General features: G+C 47.1%; 1 protein-coding gene across 2 annotated transcripts in view; it reads right to left on the bottom strand.

Annotated features, from left to right (window-relative positions):
• Positions 1-24,082, bottom strand: part of LOC119181253 (cationic amino acid transporter 4) — a 122,779-nt gene extending 98,697 nt beyond the window's left edge. Inside the window, exon 1 of one of the 2 annotated variants that reach the window (XM_075888989.1) lies at positions 23,957-24,082. In XM_075888989.1, the coding sequence (XP_075745104.1) occupies positions 23,957-23,974 (18 nt within the window). In that variant the 5' untranslated portion in view covers positions 23,975-24,082. Of the gene's footprint in view, positions 1-16,629; positions 16,882-23,956 lie in introns of those variants that run through there. The other variant, XM_075888988.1, reaches the window with a different exon arrangement.
• Positions 24,083-24,872: the final 790 nt, after the last annotated feature.

Below are 24,872 nucleotides of genomic sequence, written 5' to 3'. Positions count from 1 at the left end.
TGTGTGTGTGTGTGTGTGTGTGTGTGTGTGTGTGTGTGTGTGTGTGTGAATGGCAGACGTTCTATTTCGTGGTTTAAGAGTTTCGCTCTTAAAACACACCCACTGTCTCACTGAGAGCCGTCTTTATATATTTCAGCGCGTGTCCCCTCATTGGCGTGCACTTTTACGTTACATTAAGGGTCTCTAGACTAAGCTGAGATAACACATAATATACATCTGCCATTAAGAGCGATAAATAGTATATCAGGGAGATGAAATGTAAAGGTGGAAAACCGGCGATCAATCTATGAGGTGTACAGGATCCGTGCCACAGGAAGCAATGCACCGTCGACAATGACTTCGCTCGGCGAAGTCTAACATTTAGGAAGCATTCATGGACAGCTTGGAATTTGCTAGTGCAAGACCGAGTTAAGTGTACACAAAAGTGCACGACCGGCATGTCCTGCGACGTAGAGTCGTCAGCAAGCTCAACACGAACGCTCCCCGGCGCGTCATGGAAGAGTCTAGCACCGCGTAGGTTTGGGTTCTGCTGCCGAGATGTTACCCATATGCATGCCGACATACTTTCTAAACACACCGAGGTATTATCTCGGCAACAACTTCCAGCACTTCGCGGCTGGCATCAAAGTACTCCAGTCCACGCGTCGGAGCTTTCTTGTTAAGGCAACTCACGACTTCACATAAACGGAATAATGATTCCAATGACGATGCTGAAGGCCACAGACTGTTCTTTCAAATGGCACGCGCGGTGAAGGGAAGCCGTTATAATGCGACGCTAGAGGACTACCCGCTTTGCATGTGCCGACGCAGACACACAGGCAGTAGCGATTTTTACAAATGCGGCAAAGGCTTTGTACCCCTTTCTCGCTTTGCGTCAATGTTTTATTATTCATGGTTTCTCTCAGACAATGCTCAAGGGGCGACTCAAGAGAAATAGCAGGAAAAAGACAGCCGGTTTTGCATATACCCGTTATCGATCTCGCTAATCGAGAGTCGCCGAACCAGCCCTCGACGCCTCCGAACAAGTCGATGAAGGGCGACGCGAGAAAAGGGCGCGTTTTCTGTCTGCGCGTTTCGCGCCTGCATAGCTTCACTCGTATAGGAGTTCACGGTCAAAGCAATCGTGAATGCGTCGAGAATGCCTCAATGACAGGGCCACCTTCAAAGGCCTCCCCTGTTTTGCATACTTATTCGAGTGAGGCGCGTTTATTATTGGCTCCCACTACGGTTCATATATTTACAATAGCGTTTCAATAGCAAATGCACTATCAAGAACCGACGCAGCTTCCAGTATTCGCTATCTCGCGCTTTATATAGGCAGGAAGGAAAATAGGAGGAAAAGAACGGCAGGGAGGTTAACCAGTTTATAGGCAGCCGGTTTGCTACCCTGCGCAAGGGAGGGAGAGGGGGGAGATGAAATATAGAGAGCAGAGAGGGAAGAGAGACAAGCACAACACATTGAGCAGCACACGCGCGAACACTCAGTCATAGTCCAGTCTTGTCTTTCGTGGTGTGTGACACTGCTGTTACAGCCGCTTGTTCAAGTCCGTGTCGCGTAGGAATTTCAACAGTGCTTTTTTCGCCTTCTGTATCCGCGCTTTATATAACGCATTCAATGTGAAACGCGTCCGGCCGCCTGCATAGCACCCTTCACTGTCTGGATCCGTCACTTGCACTTCAATTTCCTTCTGGACTATCCCGATTCGAAACAACAGTACGGTGACTCTTGTGGCCTGCAGTGGCATTCACGAACAGCCTTCCTCGCCCAATAGGAAGGGCTGACCATGCTGGCTGTGATGTCGGTAGCAGCGAGAAAACCATTGCGCACGTCCTGTATCATACCCGACACTACAGCTGCCAGAGACAACAGCTATCGCTAACGTTAGCTCACCTAGATCCCAAGCCGCTTTACGAACAATCAATTCTGGAGCCCCGGAACATTCGAGCTTCCTACCACAAAGCGACAAAGGCGCTACTGAAGTTTCTGCCATCAACTGGTCTCGTTAAACGATTATGGAACTCATGTGCTTAAATATGAGTGTGTGTGGGCTTTGTTTAAATACTTTTTTAGCCTTTTCTATATTTTCTTCCTTACCTTTCTATTTCTTTTTACTCCTTCCCCAATGCAGAGAAGCAAGCCAAAAATTTATTCCGGCTAATATTATTGCCTTTCACTTAACCATTACCTCTCTCTCTCGCTCTCTCGATCTCCGTAGAACATGATTCGGACGCAAGAACCTCCACGGAACTTCAGACTTACTCGTCAGATGCACTCATGACTCAGACACGTGGCGTGTACTCCCGACTCGGACTATCGAACTGTGAGTCCGACTTGGACGCGGGAGATGAACTGCTTAAAGGGACTCTGAAGCGAGACGAGACGTGAGACGTCGCGAAGGTGGCTCACGTGGTCGTGCCGATCTCGCCACTTCATGTAAGGCCGAAACAGAGCGTTGGCAACGGCTGCGGCGTCCGAACCGCCATTCGGGCGAGCTCGTTTTGCTGCTGGCGCCTCTAGTTAAGCATGAGCTGTGCAAGAGGCTTGGCGTGGTGGTTGGTAAGGGATGTTGATAAATAGCGATGATGAATAAGCTACAGATTGCCCCCCCCCCTCAACCTCCCGAAATCAAACCGGAATGAATATGATGATCACGCTACAGTCTCTTTGCGTGGACTTCTGACTTTCCATCCTGAGTTGGACTATAGGGATTCGGACTCACTCACGTCTTTGGACTCCTCTATGTTTATACGTTTCGGTTGCCCCGCCACGGTGGTCTAGTGGGTAAGGTATACTCGGCTGCTGGCCCGCAGGTCGCGGGATCGAATCCCGGCTGCGGCGGCTGCATTTCCGATGGAGGCGGGAATGTAGGCCCGTGTGCTCAGATTTGGGTGCACGTATAGAAACCCCAGGTGGTCAAAATTTCCGGAGCCCTCCACTACGGCGTCTCTCATAATCATATGGTGGTTTTGGGACGTTAAACCCAATATATCATATGCGTTTCGGTTGGTTAGGAAAAACATCCTGCCGGGTCCACTCCGTACGTGAAAGCTGTCAAAGCAGCGTCACAGTTTTGCCTCTCTATTGCCTATACGACGGGTGGCTCGATGCCGCATTATCGATGGAAGTGAAAATGCTGTAGGCACGTGTGCTTAGATTTGGGTGCACGTGAAAGAAGCCCAGCTGGCCGAAACTTCGGGAGCCCTCCCCTACGGCGTCTCTCATAATCATATGGTGTTTTTTGGACGTTAGACCCTAGATATTATTATTAACTTATTGATATGGAGTAGCAGAGGTGATATGACCCTCAACCTCTCCACAGCAACACAGTTATAACGGAACATAGAAGAAAAAGAAGCGGCTCTCGCCTTCCAGTTGGCTTACCCGAATTCATGAAACAACCTGTGAAAGTTACTTTTTTTCTTTTTTTCGGAGACAAATTCTTAGTGCGCAGAAGCAATCACGCATACCAGATATTTACTCGGTATATGTGCATATGTTTTGACGGCAACGACATTTATTCGCGACGACGTTGTTGTTTTTTAGATGTAAAACTGTCGCCTAAGTAGTTCAGGAGGATGCGACGGGACTAGAATATTGCGACTTTCTTAATATCCACTGTAGAAACGCGGGACATTCAACGAGCATTAAAAATATTATGGTGTTCAAGCGCATACCTAATAGTTTGCGAAATTGCATACTCGGCATAGCTTTGGCGCGACAGAACGAAAGAAGGGGCACGTAAGGCAAAAAAAAAGGGGGGGGGGCATGAAATGAGAACGAAAAAAAAAATGTGCGCACCACTTTCAGAAGCGAGTTTTATTGCCCCGCTTTCACGAACAGCCATGCATGACGATATTACTGCACTTTTCCGTCATTCCTATTCTTTTCTTTCATATTTTTCATCACCACCGTACTGCGCTACCTTGCGTAAGTGCAACAAATTGAAACATATTTCTTTTCTATATTTTGTGCGGCACTATCTAATGAGACAGCCACGAGTTCTACTCTTACGTAATTTTGTTGAATTTCTTTTTTTTTTAGAAAAGAGCACCTAGCGACTCGTGACACACTTGATGGGAATACTGATGATACACCCATCTCGGTGCTCCACGATTTGAGAAGGTTCTCTTTTTAGATTAACATACAGCGATGCAAGCTTTCTTAGAACCAGCTGTTGTCGTCGTGAATTACAAGACGGGACGTGCTAATCTGAACATATTATTGTGTCAGCGTAGTTTGTATAGAGGGTAAAAGACACAAGCCACACTATGCGAGTTATTCGTTTTTGTTTTTCATTTCTTAAGTGCATATTTCTCAAAAGCGATTTCTCTAAATTTTCATAGTTGATATAGACTATACTTTACGCACGGGTTTCGGCACCGCCGTAGGCTCTGTACCCTTGACACCTGCTTTCTTTAACAACGCAACAAACAGTGTTTAGTTGGATTTGTACGCATGAAAATGGTCGGCTAGTTGCGTTGGGCGTTTCGTGGCGTTATTAATTCACGTCATGAAAAAAAGAAAACATTTGTTTTACAGCCCAAGGTGATGGCACCCCTACGTATTACGTAAGATCGTCTACAGACCAGATTGGTTTCTACACTCTAAAACAAGAGCGAGCAAAAAGGGTGTCTTTTTGTCCCACAACAATAATCGGCATCTATATTGCTTTCCATCCTTGCGCTATCGCCCCGTACCCGGTACATTCCGGTCACGATTGACATGCCCATTGTCAGGGTTACATTGCATTCTCGATAGGAAAGTGGCCAGCGCCGAGTTTTCAAGAAAAAAAAGTGCACGCAAATCTGATGACGATTATTGTTGTGGGACAAAAAGACACTCTTTTTACTCGATATTTTTTTTAGAGTGTATAGTATCATTTCCCTGTTTAGAGGATGCGTACGTCATGCAATCTCGACCACAGTTATCATCTGTCGTCGGGGCCAGCACAGGGATTTTTTACGTCACAGTCGACCACGAGAGAGCACTGGAGCCAAGCGTGCACAAGCGTCCCCGTCTGTGCCCCTCGCCTTGCATTGTTGAAGGGAATAAGGAACCGGTTTGAACCGGACACGTGCGGAAGCCCGGAAGCAGTTCAGTCTTATCAGCTAGCGCAGTAAGCGCGATAAGGATGCAGCGTCGCGAGTCCACAAAACGGGATTACCCACCTCCACTCACCGGACGGATGGTATTTCGTTTTCCTGCGGAATGCAAATCAAACGCAAAGCTTGCGTGGCAAAGGTCAACGTGCGCGCCCCCAACACGTGAGGTTGATGAACCTTCAAAACTAGCGCACACTAATCATTGAGGCTGTGTTCTCGCAATTCACAACAGCTAGCAAAGATTTTATGCGAAGCTCCGGTAACGTCAGCGCAAAACAGCGTGGATAGGAGCCACAGAAAGCGGGTTTGTGCCAAGCAGTTTCTTACATAACATAGTCATGCGTAGTGCAGTATACCAAAGAGATGCGAAAGGGAATTCGGGGTGAGGTTGGGTGATAAGAGGAGGGGAGGAGGCAAAGCATAGCATAGCCAGAGGCGGGAAAGGTGAATTCAAAGCAGGAGAAGCGACGCGAGGGCGGGGAGAAGGAAGAGGCAAGCAGCTCCGTGGTTTTCTCACTATTCGCGCGACGAATGCCTAGCTGCATGCCCCAATTTCGAACTCTTGAATTTTCTTTAAACCAGCCGTTATGTGTCCATGGCGAACGAAAAAGTCCACGCCATGATGACGTCATCGCGCATCGCTTAGTGATTGGCTGCACAGCTGTGCACCTGATTCGCTACCATACATTGTTACACTAAGACTAAGTGCTCCTGTCTGCAAGCAGCCACATGGTTATAGCGAACTTTGTCGTGCCAGACGTGACGTATAAAGCTCGCGCGTGGCGACGGTGCGCGGCGCTTGACGCAGACATGGGGATGCCGAAGGAGGCTCACACTGCTGATGATGAAGCCGCTTTCCGGGAATCACGGCTACCTGCCAAGCGAGAGTGCTGGGGAGCTCTTCCCACGATTTGCGACCCTTGGGCATGTCCGGTTCACTGGAGCGCTTCTCAGTTATATATACACACACACAAAAAAAACGCCAGGCCTGCGCGGAAGGAGCGGCGCAGTCACAGCGAGAACTACAGAATAGCGACATTTCAGAGTATTTCAATAGGACACTAAGTTGACGAAATGTAGAGTATCAGGGCTCTTAAACAAACTCGACAAGTCTTACCGTGTGTATGAATGTAAGTTTAGACGTTTGAAGAGCGATGCAGGGAATGTGTACAGGCATTTCAGGGGCGCCAGGTGGGCGGCCGCGTTAGACCTATCTATAAGGCTAACGTGATAAAAGTCTATGCACGGCCTCCAAGACGTGCGTCCAAAAGTGAATCTCGGGGGGCAGCATTCGTTGTGGCGAAACGCATTCCGTCATTCTCACTTGTGTCGAAAGTTGTGAAAGTTGCGTGGGGTCAAAATTACGTTGCGCAAAAAAAAAAACCGGAAAAAGGCGGCGTGCTCAAGCGAATTAGGAGAGGCCGAATTCGACATGTCCAAGGATCGGACACCGCGACAATAGCTCCCCTGGACGGGATTCGTTTATACAACGCAGTACAGCAGCAACGGTGAGAGGCGACTGTACTATAGACTGGATTGTAACTTGGTATCTTTTGGCATTAAATTTCAGATGCATCTCTTGCTCGTGTATTTGTCCCGCGGCGTCGGCGTTGTCGTCGGCGTCTGCACTCACACTACACATGAGCAACTCTCCTCCTTCCCTCTCTCTTTCCTCTCCAACGCTCCCCCTCTCGCCTCGCAACGCCGATGCAGGAAGCGTGTGCTAACCTACTCCCGCTCTCCTCAGGACATTCCTCCCTGCGGCATTAACAACCAATATATCGCATGCTCGCCCTTTTCCCCTTTATCCTCTTCTACGCTTCCCCTCTCTCGCCTCGCAACACCGACGCAGGCAGCAACTGCTACCAAATTTTCCGAATGAAAAAAAAATCGATTGTTCACGCTGCACAACAGTTCACTAGCCACCCCGTATATAGGAACTGGAACCTCAAAGGTAGCGCCGGTGGAAGATTTCGTCTGTACGTTGTTGAACAATGAAAACTGAAAGCGTGCGCATTAACTAAACGCGGACTACGGGTCTCTGTGACCAATCGGAGTCTTCTGTCTTTCACTGTTCATAAACAGTGATTTGCATGTTCCAGTAGGAAACACCGGTCCACCCCTGCGTGCTATCCGCCTGCCCTGGTTTCTCTCCAGCGGCCGACGGCTTCCCATACGCGCAAAGCCACTAAAGCCCTCTTGTACTTTTTAAGGACCACCAGACTTCACGACCGCTTGTGAAATAACTGTGCGAGACCGTGCTGTGTAGTCTCGAGCTGACTATTCATGCTTCTCTTTCTTACTCCTCTTCTTTTCTATCTCTTTCCGTTCTATTATTCTCCTTTTCCCCCACCCCAAGTGTAGGGTAGCCAACCGAGCCAAGCTTGGTTAGCCTCCCTGCCTTTCCTCTCTATTTAGCTCTCTCTCTCTGTCTCCAGCGGAACGCCGCGATGAGTGTCAGCGTCAACGTCACCTCCAGTGTAAGCGTTAGCGCCCGCTAATTCGCATCTACCGTATACACATAGTTCCCTTTAGCGGGCGACGGCGTAATTTTTTAAAGACGATAGCCTTTCTTGGGGACCTTCGACGCAAAATTTTTTGTCTGTCGGTCTGTACATTTGTCTGTTTGTCCGCCCTTAACGGTACCCTAAACAGCACCAAAGTGATCAAACGATATTCCAAACGGGCGACCCCAACCGCAGCACCTACCAATATTGCCCAAGGTTCAGCTTTCATACTTATTACTGTCAAATAAAAAGCAATCATTGCGCATATCTTAGGCACCATAACAACATGCCAATATTATGTATGTGTACGTTTTACTAAAAAAGCCATACATTAGTAATTCTGACAACCGTACCGTTTATCACGCTGCACGGACCATGCAACGCTTGCACGAAAAGGCAAGTGTTTCCAACGCTTTGCAAAGACGACACGGTGGTGGCCTCATAGAATTTCCTAAAATTAACTAGAGGGGACACTGGCGCTGCGATTGTTCAGCGACCATGGGAATGATGGGTATAGTACACACATTTGCCTAGTCTTCGTACTTGTGGGCGGCGAATCGTACTTGCGGCTTCATTTATTGCTGTGTTTTGGTTTTATTTTGAAAGAAAGATTCAACCCTTTTGAACTTCGTGACCCCATTTGGAGAGGTAATCTAAAAGAATAAGATGGTGAAGCGCAGCCGCTGACCGTTTGCTAATATTTTTTTGTAAGAAAACAGTTCCAAGCTACACGAACACAAACGGAGCCAAAAGCAGGCCAGAAGTACGAATATTAGACAAATGTGTATACTACCCATCATTCCTCGCTGAAGCGCCGCGCGTTGAAGTTCCCATAGACACTAGCACCAGAGTTCCCTCTAGTGTATATTAAAAAACTCTATGGTGGCACCTACCTACTCGTCACCTTACGTTCTACACTTTATCACCTCAGAGACGGGCGCACACGCCATCCGCTTCGTTTACCAAGATAACTGCCAGATAGCGCTCATGTCTCACGTGTGACGTGCCTTGATGCACTCGTTCGCCTCCGCTACACGCTCGAGGCACTCTAACGCAGTGCCTACAGAATACCATTCACCGACTTTTTTTTTTTTTGCGCAGAACATCATATAAACCTTTTGTTCACTCTCTCCAGACGCAAGACTATCGCCTTTCGACGACATTTGCAGTGTAACATGCAGATACGGGGCCAATTTTTTCAGGGGGCCGACTTGCGGAAGACCGCGACTATTAACGTTTAAAGAGCTCGTTACGCAGAAAGTTCACTGTCTGTGCCGACATCGTTTATTGTGAGTGAAAAATCAAGTATATTGTTTGAAGTGAGCACTATAGGAACAGAATATTGATTGATTTGTGGGGTTTAACGTCCCGAAACCACTATTTGATTATGAGAGACGCCGTAGTGGAGGGCTCCGGAAGTTTTGACCTCCTGGGGTTCTTTAACGTGCACCCAAATCTGAGTTCACGGGCCTACAACATTTCTGCCTCCATCGGAAATGCAGCCGCCACAGCCGGGATTTGATCCCGCGACCTGCAGGTCAGCAGCCGAGTACCTTAGCCACTAGACCACCATGGCGGGGTGGAATAGAATATCGCTATCGTGTCCAACTCTTAAAGGTGAAGCTTAAAGGTGTCTGAATTTTTATTCAGTAAAATGCCTATTTTTCTTACTATGTTTTGTAAAACACCCTCTATCACAATTGTAGTGGGGTGGGGAAGCCCTAGGGCACCCTGCCCCCCTCCCCCCTTTTGCACGAGCGGCCACGCGGGATAATGTGGCTACGCACTTGCTCTTAAAATATAGTTCCGCTCGGGTATGCTGGGTGCCGAACTGTTTAGGGCGCATGTTTCCGCGAAAAGAAAAGCGTCGCATTCTTAGCATGCTTTTTGCACACGACAGCAGAAGCGCGAGCTGCTTGATGGTGCTTAAAGGGGCCCTGTAATACTTTTTGAGCATGGTCAGAAAACGCTGCCGATTGGTAGCAGAGGCTACCAAGAACACGCGAGCCAAATGTTACAGTGCAGCACGCGGCCTGCAATTCACAATAGATTATCGAAGTCAGCTAAAAATCGCTTTATCTTCCCTCAACAAATCAAGAAATAAGCCCAAAAATCACTCGTAGTAAGCTCTTCTATCAGCAATTGGCTTATTCGAATATGGCGCGCTTGGTTGTTACAGAGATCGCCGCGAGAGGCCGTCACTTGTCCAGGCGTGCGCGCGCGATCGCACTGAGAAAGCAGCGTATTTGAAGAAAAAAAAAGAAGAAAAAAATGCTCAAGGTCACGAAGCACACATGACGTTTTTTGTTTGCCCCTCCCATTCCTCACTGCTTAGCTTCCAGTGCTTTCGCCGGGACGAGAGAAGAGAGAATGCGATCTTGTGACAAATCTTTGTAACTCCGCCAGTACTGAACGGATTCTTAGAATTTTTGCGCCGTTGAATTTGTGAGGCAATACGCTTTTCCAGTTAACTAATTCCATGGTTACTCAAAAAAGTATTTCAGGGCCCCTTTAAAATATCCGGACAGTAATGCACCACTGCCAGCGAGCTCCTGTAAAATAGTTATTATGATGGCCATGGCTTCGCACATCGCGAATGATGGTCTCCGTGAGGTGACATTTTCTCAGCTGCGCAAAGTGAGGGCGGCTGTGTAAGGTGATTAAAGCCTGCTCAGGACAGCTTGACGTGCGAGGGGTGCCCTGCGTTTGCTGTTGTATGTGTACGCTGCGATGCAGGAAATAGAGGTGGGAATGCAACTACGAAAGAAATAACTATTGCAGCGTTATCAAATTGATTCGCTAAAGTATTATCGCCTGCGCAAAGTGAGGACGGCTGTGTAAGGTGATTAAAGCCTGCTCAGGACAGCCTGACGTGCGAGGGGTGCCCTGCGTTTGCTGTTGTATGTGTACGCTGCGATGCAGGAAATAGAGGTGGGAATGCAACTACGAAAGAAATAACTATTGCAGCGTTATCAAATTGATTCGCTAAAGTATTATCGCCTCCTCATTAGCTTGCTATCTGGCTTTCGTAACTGCCATTCTGTCATGTTTGCTAAATGAATATCGTACTCGAAGTTCTCATGCTTTAAATGTAACAACTTTTTTTTTTCACTAGCACGTAGAAACGCTTCCTTTCGTCTCGTGCACTGTCCTCTGAATCAGCATCATCTGGTAATGACTGATTTTGCCTATAAACGAGTGTCCAGCAGTCCTTCAAATTTTTGAGGAACACATTATTTTATTTGTGTATTTTCCCTTTTCCCTTTTTTGTGTTCATTCCAAAACGCTAGCTGTCCAAAATATTTGCCTGTACTCAACCCGAGTATGTTGTTCCCACTTCAGATATTCTTACTTCAATAATAATAAGATGAGAACGAAGAATTAAACACACACAATGTATGAGAGCTAGGGAACCAAGCAGACAAAGACATTTAAACGTACCAGTAGTTTTAAGTGGAAATTCTGGAGCTTTACTAGTATATAGTGTCAGCAATATGATTACGTGGCACAGCTGGGCATCCCGGATAAGCTTTGACTAGCCAAATAAAACTACTTGGTGGGCTAGCTGGTCACATGCTTACTGAAATGCAAAAAGACGCGCGCCATGAAGGCAGAAAAACTAAGCACAGTAAAATTTGACCTGCTTGCTTTCATTAACGTGAAGTCAAATAAAAGTACACAGTCGTTTTTTTTTTGTTTGTAAACATTGAAATGCGCCAGGGTAACAGCGTCGGAATTGCACAATGATGACAACAAAGCGAGAGATGCGCGGTTCTTTTTTTTCTTTTTGTCGCGGAGTACATGCGTTGCGCACATGCACGTCTATCATTGCAGCGGCGGCGAGTCGCATTATAACACAAGTGTTTAACTGATGGAAGACACCTGGTGCGACTGACACAAAGATGTCGCAACTAGTCGATTTGTTTTGCATTCTTGAAGCGCTTAGTCATTGCCGGAATCTGCTGCATGAGCGCCGCCATTGACGTTTGCTTCGTTGAATCGGCCCAAACACACGCATGAAGAACACTGGTAACGATGAAATGGAACTGCCACTAGTTATAACGGCAACCATTGTTGTGCAAAGCACTCGAGGGACATGTACTATGGCACAACGAAGCGCCAACGAAGCGACACCGTATAAGGGCGTTTCGTAGTCCTATACATTCAATATGGTCACGTATACAGTCGGCCACAAAGTTATACGGACCACGCGAGCAGGGGCTGAAATTGCCGTATACATGGTGGCAAGCCGTTTGCGGTCGAAAGCATTGCTCTGGTAAACGCGCGGCCACAGCTATGCACTCGATAGCAGACGGCTCGTCACTACGCTTCATCTCACTAATATCGTTCAGCAGTCCTGCCAAAGCCACGGCGTGTAATCAAGCCACATGCTTGCGCAGGAAAAAGAAATAGTTCTAGTCATAATTACCTCACAATTTGCAAAGTTGAGAGGATGATGATGATTAAAAACTTTATTACACCCATTGTTAAATGGGTGGGGGTGGAGTCACTAGTCCGGGACCCCATTGGCTTGCGCCCCAGTCCTTGCGCTGGCCACTAGGGCATCTTGGCTGGACAGGGCCGCCTCCCTACCATCTCATTTGCCCTTGTTTAGCATACACTGCTGCACATCAGTAAGTAATGCGTCTGTTCTTCATCGCAATTACGTCGCATTTTTTTATTTATGCATCCGTAACCACCGGTAACTGTAGTTACAAATCAACATGGCAGAGCCCATTCAGACGCGACAACCCTCTTCGATCCAAACTTGCCCTTGCTGCTTGCCCAAAGCGCTTACACGAACAAATAAATGCTGTACTGAGCTATTGCTTTGTGCCAACTCACGCTGAGGACAAAGCTTCGGGTTGGTTCCGTCGTTGTTATCGATATAAGCTGCTTCCTTAGCGACAACAGCTAAGCCTAACACGCCGAGAAGTTCATAGCGGTTCATATAAACAGCACAGTGTGATGATGAGTACATTGCTTCCGAGCGCCAAGGCATAAGGAAGCAGACAGAGGGAGAAGGCAGGGAGGTTAACCAGAAAGACGTGCGGTTGGCTGCCCTACACTGGGGGAGGAGGGTTAAGACATAAATATGGAGCAAATACAAGCGTCCGTTTGGAACTTGCGGGTGCATGCTAACGACAACGACGTGACAAACTCGTGGCGGAGGACACCAGCGTCTACAGGTGCAGCCATGTTTTGTTTTTTTGTTTTTTTTTTGCGCTGCCGTCTGCTTGCCGAACGTGTGCACGCACTTAGCAGACAACGCGGTGCGGGTGAAGACGTGTGGAGGGGCTAACCACCCTTACTCTTCGCTAATGGGCCCTGTAGCCTCGACAGTGCTAAAGGGAACTTTTGAGATGGAGTATAGATGGCTTAGACGACAACTTGGGCACGTGCCTATGTGGTCCGTATTATTTTGCCGCTAGCTGTACATTATTCACAGATAAAAATGCGACGGAGACAGCGCGTGGCCACTGCGAGTTTTAAGGAGCACCTCCTGTGCATGCCTGTGAAAGTAGGCTATCGCATTGTGGTATGATGCGAGGAGGCAGCATGCAGTGGCCGTAGTCAGGGTGTTGATGAGTCTAAAGACACGGGGCTGCATTTTTCAAAGCATTGCGGTTTAGGAACCTTGAAGAAGAAATAGAGCTTTGACTGCTAGAAATAACTAAGAAAAGATCATCTGGTGGGAAGCTAAAGTCGAGGCAAGGGTGAAATGTGCTCTCACTACACATATTACATTATGAGTTACGCATATAGGCGACTCCAATCAAAATTGTACCCGATCCATCCATCTAATCATGTGTTTTTTGGACGGGTACCCGGTTATATCCGCGCCGGAGGTGGTGGCGAGCCTCTGTAACCCAGCGTCTGGGGGCGAGGTACCTCACACGAATGGACAATGGTCCACTCTGCCATGGTGTGTTCCCGAGGAAGGCTAACACCTTAGTTCGCAGTGTGAACAGAACAGTGCCGGAATGGCTGGGAGAATGGTAAGCTCCTGTAATCTTACGACTCAGAAGCGCTGGCATTAGGAACGCATTCCTTGAGACAAGACCAGACAGACTAGGCAGCATTGGCAGGAGGTGCTTGCGTCCCTCTGTAATCCAGCGTATGTGGATGCCGCAGCTATTGTCGGTCCTTGCACGCCAGGCAGAGAAGTTTCCGGTCCATTCCATGATCCAGGTACCTGGACGGTATGGGTGGTGGCGCGCCCACGTAATCCAGCCTTGTTGTAGCCGCGACCTCGGATCATGCCTTCCCCACCTCCAAGAGGTCTACCGCGGGAAACATGTCGAGTCGGATGCTCACACGGCTTAGAGAGAGTGAACAGCGGGGAGTCCACCTCGCCTCCACGGTTCTCGTGTAGAGGTTCCCGCTGGCGTGGCACTGCTACGCAAATGGTGGCACATGAGGGTCGCTAGTCTTTGTTGGCGTTATGCGCAGAGCGCGGCGCTGGGCTTGCGGCCCTAAGAGGCTTGGCTATTTTGATAATGGACCACTCTTTGAAACCCGCCACCGAGTGGCGGCGGCACTAAGCGCAGGAGGTACGCCGTGGCCTCCGCGATCGGCGGCCCGCGGCACCGCCGGCAGCAAATCGCGGAGGCCACGGGTACGCAGAAACACTGGTTTTAGGCAGAGCCAGCGTAAAGCTGGAATTTCCGCAGATCTTTGGACGTTGAAAATGAAAGACGAAACAGAAATGATTGACTGATTAGCGCTCATCGTCATAGATCAGTCACCATTCGCGAATAAAAAAAAAGTGCAGTCATCTGCTATGTAAAAACTGCGCATGCACACAATTAGAAGATGACATGGCAAAATTGAAAGGATATGCTCGAAGTTATGTCTTTTTAATTTAAAGTGTGCCCTGAATCTTCGCGCGGTACGATTTCCGTGTTGTGAATATATCGGAATGACGCGGTCATTTTCACATCGCCAAATACTAACCCGATCACCTTTTTATCACGAAGATAGGTAGTAGTGCTATCTAAGCGAAGTGTGAGTTAGGAAGGTATAGGCAGAAGAATGAATCTTAACTAATTAGCAAAACTGGACACGTTATACCTTGAAACCCATACCTACAGTCTTTGAGAGCAAGTAGCTAAGTCTGTGGAAGCATAATCATTGGCATGAAAATCCACTTGTGATGCTGATCAGGATAGCTGACAAAAAAAAAGAACAAAAAGTCTAGCAGTTCCGCGCACTAACACATCCGATGAGCGATGCCCCTTTGAAATTGGACGCAAATCAACTAAGCCCCTGATGTCGTTGCTCGCTTTCGTGAAGACGTTAAGGTGGGGAACGGTTGGGAAGAGCGTTTATTGCGCTCGGTGGCGGAACGACCGAGCGAGGGAGTGTGCATGCGGCGCAGACCATTTGCCGCCGCGCCTGCACTAGCCAGGAGCGCGCACCTGTTGTTTTGATTGGCGCGCTTGCCAGCATTGGGAGGATCGGGGGTTGAGTGCGAGCCTAAGGAGCTTCGCTCCTTGAAGAAAAGTGTTGTGGCTCGGGCGAGTTGGTTATCCATGAACTTAGCTTCTATTAGCGCGGTACATATGAAAAGGAAAGAGGAAAGAATACAGAGACGTCAAGACAGGTAGGCGCTAAATTAGCGCCTACCTGTCTTGACGTCTCTGTATTCTTTCCTCTTTCCTTTTCATATGTACCGCGCTAATAGAAGCTAAGTCCTTGAAGAAAACTCATAAAGGTGAGAGCAATAAAGTTTCGCATCCATTCATAAGGCTAAAATGCACTGATTGCTAATCTCAGTGCCTATAAATGTGTCGCTGAGCACGCTTGATTGTTGATAGAAGCGGTGGCCGCCGGATAAGCCGACAATGTTCTTCATGGTGAAATAACGTCAAGACGGCAAAATCAGGCTACTTCTCAGAAAGACTGGCGTGCCCCATTACGAACAGTTAGACGTCTTGCGTCATATAAAACTCGTGTTTAATGTGCGATCAAACGAATGACAAAAAGGACGTCCAACATTCGCAGAATAAACACATTCTCCGGCTATTTTGCCTAGAAGTCGACACGTCATGCATCGACGCTGCAGAATGCATAAAAAATTGTTTGTTCTAACTAGGAACAGCTGATACAATGAGTGCTGCAATGAGGAAGACAATTTGGTGAATCGGAATATAATCGTAATTCCACACACAACTGGAACGGAGTGTGGCGTCCATTTAACTAATTACGTCTCCTGTTCGCACTGGCCATAGCTGGCACTATACGTCAACAACGCTGCCATACGCTCCCATACCCTGTGCTCAAAATCGTTACCCCCTTTTTCTAACCCCCCCCCCCCCCCATTCCCATATAGTTGAGTACGAAGTACTCGAAATCGTTAAATATTTTTTTCTAAACACACATTCCCATAGCTACACTCTAAAAAAAATATCGAGTAAAAAGGGTGTCTTTTTGCCGCATAACAATTATCGTCATCAGGCTTGCTGCATGCGCTTCCTTTCTTGAAAATTCGGCGCTGGCCACTTTCCTATCGAGAATGCAATGTGACCCTGATAATGGGCATGTCGATCGTGACCGGATTGTACAGGGCGCGGGGCGATAGCGCAAGGATGGAACGCAATATAGATGACGATTATTGTTGTAGGACAAAAAGACACCTTCATTACTCGCTCTTTTTTTTAGAGTGTAACAACATTTGGATCTGGCTGTACATACATGAGATCGTGAAAATTGGCATCGTGTATTGCCACTGGCTCGAGAATGGCTACTGCAACAATGCCCGAAATGGCCACACGTTTCCAAAGTGCGCAAAATCAAGCGATTGCCGATTAGCATAGAATCAGTTATAAAGAAAACGATGTCAACAGATCATTCCGACATCTTTTGGCCACAGAAAGACACGCAAAAGAGCTAGACTTCATATATAATTTAAGCATCGTTTGTAAAAACGCGGAAGCAAATACTTGTCTTCCATAGTTATCCCACAGAGCCACTATTGGCTAACAAAAGTTGATCGCGATCGCCACGACAAACTCACCGACTTGTAGTTCGGGTCTCTCATCTTCGAAAGTCACCACAGAGTGAGTCACTAGCAGAGAAGTGGTGAGTGAAGCCAGGCGGGATCCACGAGCAAAGAGTCAACGGGTGACGATAAAGAGGTAGAATAGCCCGTGGAATATTTAGAGTAAACGACGCCTGCACTGCGTGAATGGCCGCCGACGAATGAATGTCAAAGTGCGTGCATGCCTGCGCGCGTCCGTCACACTTGGGATGGTTTTGCGCTGTCAGCTGGATTGATTACTCGAGCTTGCGTGCACACCGAATGACTTTTGAACATTCCTGTCGTGCTTGCGGCACTTCGGAACGGGAAATCAGTGAAACGGACGGAGCGTTCCCAGCTGTAATTAGTAAGAGTATGCACACGCTGCAGTGTGGCTCCAATGTGCGACGCCACCACGACTGCGCAGTGTAATGGGAAACTGAGAGCCTCTGAAACTGCGCACGCGCCTAAAACAGTCGGTACTCTAGGGGTGCAAAAGGATATCACTGACTAAATCAATACCTGTCATGTCAGAGTATACTGCACGACGAATCACGACGGCTTGGATGCTGCGTCTGCGCTAGAAATAACGCGAAAAGGCCCGCAGCTTTACAAGAGGCTTCAAACAATTAAAGAAAACAGAAGACAAAGTAGCGGCGCTTCCAAGAAAGCTAAAGTCATCGTCTACTAAGTTTTGCGTGCCATGCAATGCTGCCGTTTACGTGGCCTAACAGTTCCAGTGTAAAACCTATCTGCGCTATAGACATCACTGCCACAACATAACAGCAACTATGTTATGCGATAAGAACACGATATGGCGGAGCCTGGGAAAAGCACAGTTAACTGCCGCGAAGTTATCTTTTTTACACGCTGGCGATCGTATGTATGCATAGCGATCTTGACTATTGAGGCGAAGGCCTTAGATGCCCCATCAAACGCTAAATTTGACCGTCACCGTCCAGCGGCATGGAGGACGACCATGCAAAAAGTAATCATCACGTAATGATGTCACCCTACGAAGTCATGATGGCGGGACCGATCGGCAAGCCTTGTGCCATGATAAGGACATCACATGATGACGTCACTTCGTGACACCGCAGGTTGGTCAATGATGTTTTGATCACGGACGCCATTGAAAAACACGTTAGGTGCGGAAAGCTATACGAAGGCTGGCGGGACAGGATCACTACATCGAGTGAAAAGAAAAAAAAGTGGTTGGCTTTCACCATCGAGCTGTATGAACGCTCAAGGCACACTGCGAGTACTTTAATTTTCTATTGTTTTTTCCTTGCTTAGTTATTAATTTTTTATTTATTTATTTATAAATACTACAATCCCTAGTCGGGACTTTGGTAGGGTGGGAAGATGAACAATGCATGATCTGGTACTACGAAATGTGTGGAACAAGTGGTAGGCGTAACCAGGTCACATAATTCGTATGACGTAAAACAGAAAGTGACCTATCAAAAAAATGAAACGCGGTTACACATCTGAACATACACGTACGCATGCATACCAATACATATATAGCAATCCTCAATGCAATTACGTGCACACAAGAACAAAATACCGAGTGTAGGTAAATAATATAGCAATAACGAAATGAAACACAAATACATGCATAGACCTTCAAGAATAAATGTGCACTCTTACTAAGTACGCATGTGTGCATATATACGAAATATAAATGAGATCCAGGTTCATGAACACAGACTAGAAGTAAAACTTGCCAATGAAGACTGTAACACTTGCTCATTTGTTAATAAATTCCAATCATTCACCGTTCTGGGGAAAAAAGAATATTTAAATGCATTATTTCGCGTTTGATGTGGTGTTAGTGTTCTATCATGCCGTAATCTTGTGCTGTATCTAGAGGTATCGATATCAGATTCGTGATATAGGGATGACTAGTTCTAACGCATCGTACCATCCCAAGATATAGTATTCAATTAAAAAAAACAGCCTCATATGGTCAGTCGATCGGCCCAAATATTCGTTGAATTCTAACTGCAGCCCTCGGTATTCAGACAGACAAATGCGTTGCATGTGACTGTTGCAGATAACGTTGGCGAAAAATTTAGGTACCCTTGCCCTGGGGGGAAAATGACGGCAAGCGAAATGAAATTAGCCCGCGAAACTTGAAGGGTGCTTGAGCTTTGCCATCAGGAATCGAACTCAGAAGCGTATAATCGAGCCCCGCTCGCATCACCTTCTCAATCGCTAGCCTGCCGATAGTTATAGCTCGAGGACAGAACGACGACAAAGATACAAGAAGGACATGAACCATGGATTAGAGGCTACAAATAAACAAACAAACGAGCGCTAACTTCCAACCTCGTGTCCTTCTTGTCTCTTTGTCGTCGTTCTGTTCTCGCACTATAGCTATCGCCATGTCATTCCAACTAGCCCAAACTGCCACACTTCTACGCTAGCCTGCTTTCGCTTCCCGTTGGACATCTGAAACATGCCGCAAGAAAACCAACGCTTGTGCGCGCAACAACAGTTGTTTCAAACTATGCTAGAATACTGACTGCGGGTATTGCTTTTAACTAAGTGCCCGATACCTAATAGTTATTCCATTTGCGAAATGACTATACACGTCCGTAAAGCAACATGCGCAAGTGCACAGCTGCACACTTCGTTGATGCTGTTGCAGGCAGTTATGATTGTTTATGTCTGTTCACTTTGTAAATGGCGGATCTTCAAACCAAAAACTGGGTGCGCAATTCCCATGCTTTGACGTCTGGTGCAATTGCACTATTCCGGATCCTAACAGCGCCTGCAGTGGAGATCGCCGAAATCGAAACTGGTGTCCCTCGGCCCCCGAAATTATCAAAAGCGCCAGTAGACAACCTTGGAGAACGGCGTTCACACCTTTCTTAAGGGAAAAAAAAATTTACAAGATTGTGAAACCTGATGTCGCTTGTCCAGTGTCTGTCATCGAGTTTTGTCCACCGAAAATCATGGCACGTACCTCGTTGACGCTGGCGCGCATGCTCACACTATACGAACCCGGAAAAGGGACCTGTTCACACCTTTTCCACGCAATATTACTTGTATCAATGAGACTACCCGAACAACATGACACTGTTACAGTTTTTTTTTTCTTTCAAAACAGTTTTGAGCAAAAGCGTGGTTGTGTGGCAGAACGCCTGCCTGCTTGCCAAGCATTTGTTTAGTTTGATTTCCATTCAAAGAGAACATTTTCCCCGTGTAGGGTAGCAAACTGGGCTTGGTATAGTAAACTTCCCTACTTTTCTGATATCGTCTTCTTCTCTCTCTCTCCAATTTCATTTACACCTCTTGAATATTCGCTCACAACCAACGACACGGAAGCCAAAATTCTGCAAAACGGGCTTTTAACACTGTCGACCCCATTTTTAATGGTGTCGATGTCACCCATTAGGAGATTCGGAGCACTTCCGGTAATACTTTTTTAGGGGCGAAACTCCTGAGGCAGTGGGTCGTTCCCTCCTTTGTAGTAGTAGTAATAGTAGTAGTAGTAGTATGTAGCCACCTCTAGTTTATGAGTTGCTCAATAGATGGCGTTGTGTGTATGTCCTTGTGGAATAATATAAATAGATGGCGTTAGTGATTTTCGCAGCATATTTACAAGGTGAAAGATGATGAGTAGGGCGAAGCGTCCATCCATCCATCCGTTCGCCCGTCCGTCCACCCATCCGTGCTTCTGTGCGTCCGTGCTTCCGTTTGTCAATCTATGCGTCCGTCCGTCCATGCGTCCACCCGTGCTTTTGTCAGTCTGTCTGTCCGTATGGTCGCGCGGACGAATAGACAGACGCATGAATGGATGGACACACTGACGTACGCTTCGTCCGACTCATCATCGTTCACTCCATGGATATGCTCTAATTTTTTTTCTGCTCCACGCTGACCAAGTCTGTTCCATCAGCAGATTGAGAGTGCAGATATCGAACAGCTCCTTCGTGAGATCCACTTTACGGAGCAACTTATTCTATACTCCGCGAAAGTCGGCGGGTTAGACCGGAAATCGCAAGTGCCACGTGCCTTGAAATGGTGCCAGCTTTGGGCACGCCAACGGACGCTGGTCGCGTCGGACCTCACGTTTTGTTAGCATGGTGTCGCTGAGCCCAGCATGTCCACTCATGCAAGAAGAATGAGGCGCGCATCGCATTCCATTCTGACTCTGCCATTTGCTCCAGAGGAAGCTCGTGTGTTCTATTGGTTAAAGTCTCTTTACTATTGGTTAAAGCCCCTACCATTGGTAGATTCCATGTAATTTCATACAATGATACCTAGAGGGGAATCTGGCGCTAGTGTCTACGCGGGCTCCTTCAGCGGCGCTTATTCACCCTTTCATAAACGCCTCCCTGGGCGCCGCCATAGTCCCTCTTGGGCTGTGCAAATCGGCGCGTACCCTCGAAAATGCACTGACAACGCTGTGCCCTTAGCCTTTGTAATCCCGCGCGCAGCCCATCATGGCGTTGTTTTTTTTCCTTGCTGGGAAAATTATGGGAAGTACAGTCTTCGGATCTGCTTCGGATCGATCACGTTCTTGAGATTCGTGACGCTTGTTTGCTGAGAGTGAAACAAAGTTATATGACGTTATGTCTAATTGATACTTCCTTCATTTTTTGTACGCAAACTTTATTGCAAAAGGTCTTTGTGACTAGGTGGTAGAAGTGAAAGCGGGGCAAATTCAACCACTAGGGTATGCATTGCTGTGCAATTGCGTTCTAGGTTTGGCATCAAAATGCCATGAAATATTCTTTACAACATTTCAAAACAGGCATTCTTGTTTTGCCCTCGAAAGTACGCAATATCTATTGATGGAAATAACAGCACATTATTAAGTTAGGAACACTTGACGTTTCGTCTGCTGCGATGCTAGGTGCACTTGTTCAAGTGGTCTGCACCCAACGCACCTCTCGTTTCGTTGTGAAGTCGAGTCGGAAGAGCATGGCGGTGCGTCTACTTCGCGTCGCCATCGTTTTGCAGTTAATTTCAACGAGTTTTGGCAAGACGCACGACAACAAACGTGAACTCAATGTTAGATCCTACACTGGCGTGGGACGTTACATCTATGCGCAGCTGTGAGTGGACGACGCTTCGCTTAAAGTGTCAAACACGACTTGTACAGCTCCAGCGTTGCATCGAATAGAGAGGCCTAGCAGTTTTCAGCTTTTTTGAACAATAAATGCGCAGCTTCAGTCCTTTGCACCCACCCAACTACAAACCCTAAGCGAAGAACGAAATTGAAACTGTAGAAAAAGATCCGTAGACAGTTCGCTGGCTAAGGCAATCCAAACCGAAGCCTGTAGTTCCCATAATTCCCATTAGGGTACACGATCGCAGTGCCAGATCCCTCTCTAAGTATTATTGTATGAAACTCTATGGTAGATTCCATTATGTTGTTTTTCCCCAGAATGGAGTGATGCCTCCAGGTTCTGAGTCATTACAAGCCATCGCACGTCACCTGGTTTTGCATTGCCTCCATGACGGGCACATCATTGATCAAGCGATGGAGTCATATGATGACCGATCATACCACGTAAAATTGTGCGATGTCATGGTGACGTCAAATTTTTCTCGATTTGTGACGCCACGCCATGGTGATATCCCGTGATGATGACTTTGTTCACGGCTCGGGATAATGATAAAACACTTTGTGTTGAATTTTCGCATTCCGCGAGGCATCAAAGACTTTCTCCTCACACACACACACACACACACACACACATTATATATATATATATATATATATATATATATATATATATATATATATATATATATATATATATATATATATATATATATATATATATATTGGAATTTTCGAACACAATAGACGATTTCGCTGACGTACGTTTCGCAACCGAAAGTTTCGAAGCTTTCGTAATCAATTGATTTTACGCTCGGGACGTAATTCCGGCCCCCGTAATTGTATCTGACCCTCACCATATGCTAATCCTAGCGGAACATATTTGGGGCAGTATCACGGCGGAATTCGCCGCCGATGAAATATAACTTCAGACGCTACTTATTTCTTGTATATCCATTAGAATGCTTCCTACGTTGTTTAACGTGACAAGAAATGCACGTGATTCACGAACACCTGTTGGGCAAATCTATATTTGCTAACAAACCTATCAACTTGTTCAAGCACAATCAAGGTGACGTCACGTCACATTATGACGTCACTACATGCACCGCGCAGCAAGAAATATTACGTTCAGGAATTAATCAACTCATCCGATTTGTGTAATTAACTGTTAATAGCTCTCCACATTTCTGTGCTATCTTACTACGTCAATTTGCCTTTGTATAATTGATAACACAGATAAGGAAATGTGTTGCATTTGTCACGTAGAGTTGTTCATTAATATTGTTTTTTGTCTTCACTTGTTTTGACTATTTCCTTGTTATTTTTCAATAGTGAGTATTACCATTATGTTGTGTATTGATCGTATTTTTATTGTTAACCAAGCTTATTCATTATTACTCACAAGTCCGTATACTATTGCTGTATTTTTTTGTAATTACCCCATCCATGTAGACATAGAAGGTCCCCCTGTCAGTTTCTCTGAAACTTTGGGACATCCTGCTGTAATAACGCGAGCCATGTAACTCAACTGAACTATTTAATAAACTTGACTTGACTTGACTTGACCTTATATTGGTCATTGGTGGCCGATCACGAGGGCAGTACAAAACTAGGCAAGGTGCCTCTTATCTTGGAGGCAATGCAAAACTACATAGATGCAGAAAGCTATCCGAGAGTGGCGGTGCGCGAACAATGCGTCGTCATCTTAAAATATTAAAAAAAATAATTTTAATAAAAATAATCCCGCCATGGTGGTGTAGTGGCTAAGGTACTCGGCTGCTGGCCCACAAGTTGCGGGATCGAATCCCGGCAGCGGTGGCTGCATTTTCAATGGAGGCGACAATGCTGTAGGCAAGCGTATTCAGATTTGGGTGTACGTTAAAGATCCCCAGGTGGTAGCAATTTCCCGAGCCCCCCACTACGACGTCTCTCATAATCATATGGTGGTTTTGGGATGTTAAACCCAATCAATCAGATAATGAAAATAGCACATGGAAGAGACATCCTTGATGTGCGCATAAGGGAACGTGTAAGTTTGTACTTCAGTTCTTACGCATCACTATTTCCCTTGCCGTAAGAACAAGCAGAACATATTGAGTTCTAAACACTTGCGTCATGGCCAAAGAACAGCTTTCATACCTGAAGCTCCTTTGCTCAACACTTGCTCTCCGCGTATGGCTTGGATGTTCTGAACCTTCGTTCGACGTGAAACAGAACTTGTCGACCTTTTATACTCACCATTTCAAATCGCCGCATGGTCCAAGAGGAACGTGACGCGTTGTAGCTTCCGTTACGCTCGACACAGCCAGGTCTTTCCTTGCACTCCACGTCGATAGACCGGTACTGACTCTTCGATGTTGGCAACGTCTTAGACGATGACGGGGATGCGCGCAGCAAGCCCTCGCGCTCCAGCGTCGGCGGCGTAACGGCCGGCGGCGACAACGACGGAGCTTTTCGGCGAACGGTGTTGTCGCCGCACCTGCAGGCCACGAGTTCTCTTTCTTCCTCAAAAGGTCCTGCCTCGTGCGGCTGTGGTTAGACATACAGGCCCGGGCGTCGTCACGCCGGTCGAGCTCCGTGCACGAAGGGTGTGACTGCAGGGATATAACCTCTACTACAGCTAACGCAGAACCACGTACAGACGATAACCAGCGCTAACGGAACGCGCGCGCGCAGGCGGAAACAGCAGAAGTTTACGCGTGTAAGACGGAGCAGCTTGTGGTATGTACGTATACGGCGAGCGCGGCCAATCGGTCGTTCGTGCCAATCCAGTGAACGGAGCTCACGAGCTTATTTGGAGAGGCGCAAAATGAAGACAAACAAACAAAGATATGCCCGCGCCGCACCGCTCACGATTTGTGGCTCTAGCGCGATACTCGTACTTTCAGCCCCGAAAAACAAAATGAATAAAAGAAACACTGTGAGCGCCAACAGCTGCGCCGGAGTCACAGCCCCCCCCCCCCCCCCCCATATTCCGACCCGATTCTATTCACCTCACCCCCTCCCACAGCAGTTTTTCACGCGAGTGCATACAGGCTGCTTGCGTTCGCGGCAAGGTGGACTGCTGTGGGCAGAGAGCTCAAGTAGAGGGACACGCTTGACGCGACACTGCGAAGTGTAAATTTTGAAATAATAGTATATACTGCAGCGCCTC

Source organism: Rhipicephalus microplus, chromosome 3 (genome assembly GCF_043290135.1).
Source record: "Rhipicephalus microplus isolate Deutch F79 chromosome 3, USDA_Rmic, whole genome shotgun sequence".
Taxonomy (NCBI): domain Eukaryota; kingdom Metazoa; phylum Arthropoda; class Arachnida; order Ixodida; family Ixodidae; genus Rhipicephalus; species Rhipicephalus microplus.
The sequence above is the reverse complement of the archived record's forward strand: the minus strand, read 5'-3'. Positions and strand labels throughout refer to the sequence as shown.